The sequence below is a fragment of the Brugia malayi genome, assembly GCF_000002995.4.
Source record: "Brugia malayi strain FR3 genome assembly, contig: Bm_v4_ChrX_scaffold_001, whole genome shotgun sequence".
Classification (NCBI taxonomy): Eukaryota; Metazoa; Nematoda; class Chromadorea; order Rhabditida; family Onchocercidae; genus Brugia; species Brugia malayi.
In genome coordinates this window covers 6,414,879-6,425,676 of record NW_025062479.1, presented here as the reverse complement: position 1 = coordinate 6,425,676, position 10,798 = coordinate 6,414,879, and the positions used below count along the sequence as shown (strand labels likewise).

Genomic DNA, 10,798 nt, shown 5'->3' with positions numbered 1-10,798 from the left:
ATTTTTGAAACGAATATTGAATATTAATATTCCTTTAGTAAGTCTTTATATTTCACATGACAATATTTAATAGGAACGTCAACTATTTTTGTCCAATGGAAGCTTTTGTAGGACTATTTTAGATCATATTCATTATAATTATCCATTTACCAAAAGACTAAGAAATGTGTGAAACCATCTCACGTAAATTACAAATGATAATTATGCATAAATTATTGTGAATAAAATGCTGTAATCACTTTTTTGGTGTTGAAATGAGGAACAACTAACCACAGCAGGAATTCTGGGTGCAAAATGACTGCTGTTATAACTTTTGAAAATGACAACTTTTGTGGTGCTCATGGACAGATAGTTCTTCCGTAGTGACACGTATTCCTATAAACAATAACAGAAAAAAATAATTCCATTATGAATTTTTTGCAACTAGCGGTTAAACAAATTTTTCTAACTCATTAATCACTAATTTCTTTTTTTGCAGTAAAATCATTACTGCAACTCGTTCAAAAGTACTGCAACAGTTAGAGCTTTGATACATTTTCTTTTTGATTAATTCACCGATAAAACTTTTAATGATCTTATACCGGCGGGGCGTGAAATAGTATTATCCAATGTACTGTAGTTACTCGGTTGGCTGAAAGAGTTGCTGCAGTATCATGAGAATGACCATGAATATCATAAGGATCGAATTGAATGGGAGAAAAGTAAACAGATAAATATTCGCATATTGTTACAAATAGCGCCTTAGGTGAGGAAAATAATTCAAAGTCAGAACTTGTCATATCATATTATTTGAGGTCATCATATTATTTTTTCATTTAATTCTACAAAATCGGATTCAGACAGGATGAATGATAACATATGACAAGAATCATCAAAAATGAGCAGTACACTGTATTTAATTTGAGTGTTTATATTCTAGCTAAAAAAATGAGGTTAATTTGCTCAGGAAATGACGAGTTAAGAGTTTATTTAAAATAGATAAACCGAGAATATTTTTGGAATACATTTGCTCCTGATAATACTGATGTTCGCTTGGAATCTAGGCGATTTTGTATATAATGTTGCAATGAAGAACAGTGTTTTTACGCTAAGGCTTGTGCAGTAAAGATGCTAAGCAGTTTTTTCCTAGCATTTGATTGTTGCCTAAAAATGATTTTTTGGTGCTTCACGAAGGTTATCGCTTTTCTTTTATATGGGTTGAATTAATCAGTGAATCCTTTATGGTTTGTAATCGCAATATCAAGTAGAAAATTTGAGAGGAATAATTACACCTGTATGCACCATTTAGCTTTTCTGGTGATATGACCAGCAGATGAATTTGCAAATCTCGGCGTTGATCTTCGAAATGAAAAATTGAAATCAACAAAATTAGGGTACTGTGTTTGATACAATGAATTATTGGAATATGATGAAATGCCTGGAAGAATTACAAAGTAGTAAATGATAGTGAAGTGGAGCTTAAAGAGAAAAACAATGCTCATGAAATAGTTTCATTTGCTGAATAGACAAGCATCTTTAGGGAGGCGGAAATGGTACGTGAAGGTTCTTTTAATTACAGTTATAGCACTATCTCTTCTCTTCTTTATTTCCATCTTCCACTTGTACATTTTTTCAGTTTCATTTACCTCTTTATCTTTTGAGTTCTTCTTAAATTCACCTATTGCATTAGTTTTACGACTTTTTCCTAGATGTTTATTCTTCATATGGCCACTTATGGCTACTCATAAGACAGACAGAGATTCTTAGATTGCCCAGATACCAATTATATTTCATGAACATATAAACATTATTAATTATTAACAACATTGATTTATCAATTTCTGACCAGCGTTGTGTAAATTCCAAAAAAAAAAGTTTTAAAAATCTGTTCAACAAAGGATATTAAAACTTCAATGCATTTAAAATACTTGAATTAATAATATTCTCCCCTTAATCAAAAAGAAACAACAACTTGCCATTTAAAAGTCGCTCGATGAATTGGCAGATGAAAATGACGATATTTCCTAAATCAGTGTTACTGGTATAGAGTAGTAAATCACCAGGAAAAGTAGTGTAGTACGATGAATTAAATATAATTAAGAATTCACTCAATGGTGGCTGACAAGAGGTAGTCAGGTCGAATTACCACTGTCAGCGATATTTAAAGTGTTTTACAATGAATTGCAAACATTACCATACTTCTATAAATTTCACCTAGTGAAGAGATTAACAACTGAAGATGAATTAAAAGTTAGTGGTATAAAGAAATGAAGGAGATGTAACTGCTAAACAGAGATAAAGAGAATTTCTGAATATCTTGCCGAGTATTTTTAGGCATGACATATATAACTTTATGTTTAAGATTTTTACATTCGTTCTGATAACAATTCAAGTTTATGCTGAAGTTACGACAGTTAGGAGTTTATTAAATAGTTTGCTATACTTAATTTTCAATGTTTATGTACTGCAGAATTTTGAAGCCTTAGGAAATGCTCATGTTAAGAATTGTGTTTGAACTACTGGGCAATGAGAATATCATAACAGATTAATAATGATGAATAGTTATGATCACACACTGAATTAGTAATATTGAAATGTTGTGAATAAAGAAAAAAAACATTTTTCAGGGAACCATTTGATATGAAAAACAATACTTTGCAGCTGGGAACCGAAAACGAAGGCTGATTTGTCGAATTTCTTTTTATCTGTTAATTGTATTAACAGTGAAAAAAAAAAACTTTTTTTGGGGAACTAGAAATCTAGCAATTTAACTTTTTGTCAGTGAAAACAGCAAACATTTGACAGGCGACATTTGAAGAAACGATTACAAAATTTCGTATTGGAGACAAAGTACGGCGTCTGAAAAAGAACGAATATTTTACAATGAACAAAATAATGAATTCTGAACAGTACCATGTGTTGCAATAAATAAGGTGTATTTGTTCTGAAACAAAACAACATATGTTTTTAACATAGGAAAAAATGTTTTTTTTTTGCGTTGTATATAGGTCCATAGTGAATTCAACATGATCAGAAGTTTTTGATGTATAACATTTGTTCTCTCCTAGAAAAAATAAAAGCTGAAAGGACATGTGAATAATACAAATGAAACCATACAGCAAAAATAATTTCATTGATAAAAAATGACCCATTCACATTTTCCAAGCAATTTGCTGTAGCACAGATCTTTAATTCTTCCCATAACAATGTGAATGCTTTCTTTTCTACATTGTTTGCAAAATTTTTTGTTTTGTAAGATCAAGTAGGAAATTAGGAATAATTAACATATTAAAGTAATAAAAGATAAATATATTGAAGCAATTGCGATTAAATTAGCAAAATCCAATGACGTTACTGTGAAAAGTTCACCCTAAAATGATGGAAAGAAAAATGAGGGTGTGAATAGTAATTAGATCATTTGGACTGCTAATCTTGTTTCAGTCAAAGTGATACGAATACTTTTTCTGGACAACTTAAACCATAGACATTCGGATCCTAGCAGCTATATCTAAGATTTTCTCAATGTGTTTAGGAATAAACATGTAATCGGGAGTAATTTCATTGTTGGAAATATATCAACAACAAAACGATAATCTTAATCAGCCATTATGATTTATCAGCACTACCAAAGAACACGAAATTAGCTTAAAGATTTGATTCTTCTAAAATTTTAAGCTATTAAATTTGATGCGAAGTATAATTAAATTAGAATAACACGCAATTTCTGAGAATCAAATACTGGAAATGTGATCTTGGAATCTGAATAACAATGTTCATTGCAAAATTAAGTAGGTATAGAAAAGCTGGATTTATTTTTATAGATAAGCATCTAAGTGGTGTATAAATACATGTTCTAAGTTTTTTTTTTTTTTTTTTTTAAAGTCACTAATTTAATTTCGGCTATTAACTAATTTCTTTTTACATAAGTGGCGTCAGTCACTATTTTCTTTGAAATCCGTAATTGATGTTCAAATTCTTCGTCGAAATAAATGTATGAAGCATAATCGACACAACTGACATAATTCAAAACTCAATCATGATATATCATTTGTTTACTTCCTTTACTAGATGGAAATCCAAGTTGGGCATAAAATGAATAGATTTGATATGCTAAAAGGCAGTGCTGCAGATCCAGGAGAATTAGAGAACAGGACAATCACTTTGAAATAAGCTAGACACTTTAAAACAAATCGAGGCTATTAGACAAGAAAATTTTGTTGCGGTCCATTCAATCAAAAAAAAAAAAAAAAACAGTAAAGTTAATTAGAAACTGATGTGAATGCCTGAAATCGATCTCATTAGTTGTTTAACTTAGCTCAAACAAACTAAAATTTATCTTGTTATAATCAACGTGATGCAAAATACTACATAAAAGTAAATTACAACACTATAAGTCATGCAAGATATCAATAGATTAAATGCTATTATTTAAAGAAAAAAAATTCCAGTTCAATTTAAAACTTCAAATCGTCATGAATAAATTTTCTTTTTCCAAAGCTACTAAATTTATGTAGATCATATTAATACTTATTTTAAATTCCCTTTTTTAATTTATAAATTGAAGGAAAAAAAGATTTTCATCACCCGGTTTTATCTCAGTGAAGAATGAGTGGGTAGAAATGGACGAAACGGAGTAAATGAATGATGCAAACTATGATTGATAGAAACATATTTGTTAACAAAGTAAACAAAAAATTTTGGTCTCACTGAAAATAATGCTTTTTTTTTTGATATCTCATGTGGAAAGGAAAAGATAAATAAGTGATAATACGGTATTAGTTGAGATACTTGACAGCAAGTTAAGAATAGCATTAATGTAGCATTTGCCGCACTTCAGTTCTCATGCCTTTTCTGCCAGAATTAGGATGCAAAAAAAACTACAAGCAGGCATGACAGAGAAAAGTTCTTTTGACAACAAATTCCGAATTTTTCTTGTTAATAGGCATTTTAGAACTTGAACCGTGAATTGGAAATTTTCTATTACTATCTTTTGAAAGTTTATAATTCCAATATTTTTCTTTCAGCTCCGAACCTCTCTGAATCGCAGATTTTTTTTATAATAGCAGTGCAATTGTCTGTCAATATCATTATAAATGATGTTGCTATAATTTCTTTCAAAATTCACTATTTATGAAGATGGATGTGTAAAAGTATCAATCTATACAAAAAAGGAATGCATAATTTCTTTGGAAATTTGGTAAGCTTTCATAATATAATTTTTCATTTTTTTTTAAAAAACCCAATTTTTGTTACTTTGTTACCATTTTAAGGGTCGCACTGGTTTTCAAATTAGTCTTGGCTTACGACGTCTATCAAATTAAATTCTTGTGACTGTTGCTTTATCAGTTTTTTCATTTCCATCAAAATATTCTATGGTAAGATAAAAACGGAGGAATGAAGAAATGAGGATGTACAAGGAGGATTAGAGATGAGTGTAAGTCTCATATGTAATTCATGGTTTGCTGATCTTCATACGTATCATTCCTAACATTTTTTAGTTAGGTGTTTGACAATCTTGAAAAATGATACAGGCAAAAAGCTTGTCAGTCACTAAATGATTGCTCTTAGCACGCTATCATGATTCCACACAGTCCTGCATCGTTTTCATGGCTTACTCTTCCGGCAGTAGCTAAAATGAAGCTGTCTTCATACATCGCTTGGAAACAGGATGGAAAATAAAGGTTTTGTGATTTATGAAATTCTTTTTCCTTTTTTTATAATTTGATCTCTTGTGAGCATACTGGATGGAATAAAGTGGAGACAAACCGCTAAATTTTGCTTTGCTTTGGATGTAAAATAAAAGGACGAATAATCGATTAATAACAACGACAATTCTTCCTTTTCTTCGTTCAATTTGAAATAGCAACAAGTGAGGATCTCTTCAAATTGTTTTATCAAATATATAAATGCTGTGAAATTTCAACTTATCTGACAAATTTAATCAAGTTTAAAGTCTCAGAATTATGTAAGTTGTAACAGTAATTATCAACACATAGTTTTAAAATGGAATCGATTGAAAACATATAAACTACCTGCTTCAAACCTAAATCTAATAAATTGTTTAAAAGACTCTTCAAGAAAATTTAAAACTGAGCAGTGGCATACCAAGACTGTAATTGCTGTTTTGTTGCAGTTGACTTCAGCTTTCTGAAGAAAAGTTCAGCATTGAAATGGTGAGTTGAAAAGTTTTTGGAACTAAGCACCTTTTTTTTATCTACGTACTAGCCAAGACTTGATTATGAGAAGGATTCTTTAACATTTATTTAAAATGTCTCGTCTTTCAGGAATCTGCACTACTGATTCAACCGATATCTTGTTTACAATAAGTTTCACTTTAATCTAGCGCTAGACATTTGCTGTGATGTTTTAAAGGTTCGTTGGAAAGTGATGGGAAACGAGCTATTGTTGTCTTTTACATATACAATATAAAAATCATGGGAGTTGCTACAAGATTATGTTATCGGCATGGTAGTAAGAGGTGGTAAAGAGATGCTTTGCAGAAATAAGAAAGAAATAATATTCTATTTCCAGAAATATTTTAATGGCCTTTTTTTTTCATAGATTCAAATGCAGTAAAAATTGCTCATTGTACATCATTAACACTTGAAATAGGTGTTTTTTCAATACACCTATTTCAATACTTAGCAACGATTATTAGTGGACCACACTTCATCTTTTTTCCAGTAGACTTTGACTGGTAAGTTCATATTCCCTCCAGTTTTTTGCCAGTATTTATTTAAACTCTAAAATATACACCAAAAAGTAAAAATTTGTTTACCATGCTTAGGAGGGCGTTAGCGGAATGATCGGTGCAATCTTACTAAACGCACCGCTAGAGTGAGATCTACAGGCTAGAAAGAGAAGAGGCAGATAACCCCGCAAAAAAGTAAGATGGATTTTCTTCCAAAGCTCTCTCTCTCTCTCTAGAGTAAAATAAATAATGGGCAGCAAGCGCCAAAGCTACCGTATAATTCGCGAATGTGGTGATACCCTAAGGAGGAAAGGAGTGGAAAATGGTGCAGAAATGGTATGTTACAGAAACAGAGAACAAATTTGATTGTCTCAATGAAATACATCCTTCCCCGCCACACTTTATCCCAGAATGTGTTTTTTTTTTTTTTTTTTTTTTTTTGACGAGCTTCAGGTAGTAAGCTCAAATCAATGCACTCAACACTGCCATCTTTCGTGTCAAACATTCGAATTTTGAAGTACTGAAATAGAGTGAATGTAATTAACTATTTTAGATTGATTTTTCCATCATCGCTTTGCCCGTGTGAGCGAAAATACAATTTAAAAAGTAAAGATGACCCCATTTCCGGCCTTATCCTTCATAAATCAATACGATTAGTGATTTTCTGACAACATCGACTTGCTGGAAATTTGGTTATCTAACTGATCCATTAAAGTTTCGCATGCAATTTAGTCCTGTAATTTAATCTGCATCCCTGCTGTATCATTATCTCATCTTTTACATATCTGATTTAAAACGAAAGTGCAGTTCTGGCATCTTTCAAATCATATCCCTTCTCTCCTTCTCGCTATACTAGCTCTCGCATTTTCATTAAAATTGGCGTGATTCAACATTACGTCATTTTTTAAGAAAACTGATTGGTTAATAGGAGGTGGTGTTCTTTTTGTTAATAGTCAGCTTTTTAATAATTTTTCAGAAGGTTCGAAGTCCTAGTTTTAAATTAGATGATACTGTAGGAAAAACCGAATATAATATGTCGAAATGAATTTGTACTGAATCCATAAGATTAAAGATTATCGTCGTATTTTTATGTTTCAATCATCAAATTCGTTATGCAATAATCATCTGCATTGTCTGGAGTTTCACAGTTTGCTAACAAAGAATATGTGCATTACTTATTATCAAGATCTTCCAGCCTAAAAGCCAAACTCAGATTTGACTATTCTTTGCTTCAACCAACCTTCTTTGTTCTAAACCAAATTTACTTGCAATGTCTGAGAATTGTAATTCACTACTATGAGCAGCTGATTAGGAACAGCTGTTTACTTACAGTAATCATACAGTTCCTATTCTATGAACAGATTAAAGGAGGTAATAGGTTAACTGGCGAGCACCGCTCCAAACATAGTGCGCTTTCTGCGCCCCTACAGATTTACTTCCTTAAATTTTTTAATACTGTTCAATAGCCTCGTTCAGTGACATCTTTTATCTTAATAAAAGACTGGTCAACATTGCCTTCTCTGCAAAGCATTCCCTATTCGGCTCTACTAATCAAACTCTATTTCATGACAAATTTATTTGGTGCTCGAGGTGAAGTATGTCTGAAACTTTGATAAAAGAAACCGAAATACCAAAATCAAGGATTCGGTGCTTTATCACAATGAATTGCATATCATCGAAAGAAATGATTTTACACTCTTAACATTTTTATTCTATTATTCATTCATCATTCTCATTTCATTTTCAACTTTTATAATTTATTAAAGCAATGGAAAGAGTATTTCGAAAAGTGGAAGCCATCTGTCCAAAAAAAACCGAATTATAATAATATGTCGAAACAAAATTATGATATTGAAATTATAATAATATATCGAAAAAATTGTATTACTCCATAAGATTAAAAAAATTATGTTAATCCACAAGATTAACTGACTAACTTTTAGGGAAGTATAAAACTGTTTAAAATTTTATCTCGTATAAGCAACCATTCATCTAACCCTCATCTTCCAGTTGTAGCTGAGCTTATTGCTAGAGTATTAACAATGAATATGTTCATGTGTTGAAAATTACTTCCCTATTCTAAATCAAATTCACTTGTAATGTCGAAATATTGTAAAGGTTGTATAATCTAACAGTCACTGTTATAAACAACTCTCATAATTAGAATCCAACACACAAAGAGCAAAGATCATCTAATAGCTTTTATTTACTGTAATTAAGTGGTTGCTGTAAGCCAGTGTCACTATGTAAGGATTTAAACTCTTCATCTTGATCAGTTTTATAAATTGGCTGATCTTTTGCGTTCACTTAATTCGATTTATTTAAATCCTTTACTTAAACTTTCTATCAATTTATTTCTTCCTCTTCACCTCATTTCGTAGACCTTTAACTCTTACGAAATTACCAGTATATTGTTGCTATAGCTTAGTGTTTGTGTATCGTAGTTGTTAGTGAATGAAAGTCGTTATGACAGACTCCTTTCAACAAATTCGTCCATACCAACTCCAAATCACAAGCAAGGAAGCTTCCCTAACAAAGAACTATGATTTCTCGATAAAAAAATTTTGATGTCACGGATAAGTAACATAATTACTAACATCAGTATCAAACCGGTCAAGGAAAGGTTTAATAGCCTACTTTAAGAAGTAAAAACGATGCAATTAACGCCTCCGGAGCTTTACAGAGGGACATTTGTATCTCGCCTGTTAGAACTAAATCAGTGAATGTAAATACGATCTCAGAAATAGATCAATTCTGGGAACTAGAAGAACTCATAGGCATTCAGGAATAATCTAATAATGATAATGATGGCGCTAAAGCATTTTAAAGGAACTATTACTAAACAAAATGAACGATATCAAGTATGTCGGCCTTGGAAAGATTCAACGGCAAGCCTAATTGATGACTATGGTCTTTGTCTTGGAAGACTGAAAACATCAATTAATACTTAATTAGCCAATGAAATAGTCCAAGAACAAACACAATCCAGTATCATAGAAAAATTAACATCAGGTTACCGCTGCATACTACTTGCTCATTATAACCCTGGTCTGATTTGACTCTACGTAGCCGATACTAAAAAGACATCTTTATAACTGAAATTATTTCCACCAGAACGAAACTGTATTGGATTCCTTTGATTGAAGGATATTTAAAGACAAGTTATCAAAGACAACACGGTATGCTGCTGCATCCAAAGAGTTCTATTTGAGGTGATATCATCTTCCCTTTTATTTTCTGCCACTCCCAACTATCACCTAAAAACTCATGGAAGCGAAATTGCATTGGAAATGTAGAAAAATCTCTACTACTTAACAATGTTATATCACCAGATAAAGCAACCCAAGAAGCATTCAAAAATTATGAAGATATGAAATCTTTCTTCAAAGAAGCGTTAATGGAATTTCTTTCAAATGACAATGAATTCAACAAATTTATTCTCAACAAAGATCGAGCAGAAGCAAACTGATTTGAGAAAATTCTTGATTCAATTTGAATCCCAAAATAGATGTTATCCAGGTCATCTTAAAACCTTAGAACAATTTTACAATTCATAGCGTCTCAGTACGACCCAATAGGATTCCTCGTTCCGGGTGTGAGACATTCAAAATTTATGGAGAAAATAGTGCTTGGAATCATTCTGTAATTAAAGAAGACAAAGAAACATGGGAATCTCTGATGAATGAATGACCAGCAGACATAAAACAACTACCACAATTTTTGAGACATTGTTCAGAGCAAATGCAGCTCCATGTCATCATAGATACATCGACCGTGACCTATTCTGCAGCCATATACACGCGTGATAATTAAGAAATTAAAATGTCCTTGATATTTGCTAAATCCCGAATCGCATCAATTAGAGGTATTGCTATTCCTGGAATTATTAGCTGTACTTATTGGAATATGAGCAGCTCATTTTGTAGCAAATCAATTAGAATTCAAAACGCGTCAGTAACTTTATGATGTGACTCTAAGTGTACACTACACTGAATCCAAAACCATTCTCGAGTACGATGGAAATTCGTACAAAATCGTGTAGAAGAAATAAGAAGGCAAAAAAGTTGTTTTATTACATTCCAAGTACGTATAATCACTTAGTTGATATTGTAATAGCACTTTTTCCAA

General features: G+C 31.5%; 1 protein-coding gene across 1 annotated transcript; it reads right to left on the bottom strand.

Annotated features, from left to right (window-relative positions):
- Window positions 1–201: 201 nt before the first annotated feature.
- Window positions 202–779, bottom strand: Bm13434 (Uncharacterized protein; the record flags this gene model as incomplete). The annotated part of the gene is made up of 2 exons (XM_043073858.1): window positions 202–375; window positions 582–779. 2 exons carry the CDS (start codon window positions 777–779, stop codon window positions 202–204), a joined length of 372 nt encoding a protein of 123 aa, XP_042929792.1.
- Between the last annotated feature and the right edge of the window lie 10,019 nt (window positions 780–10,798).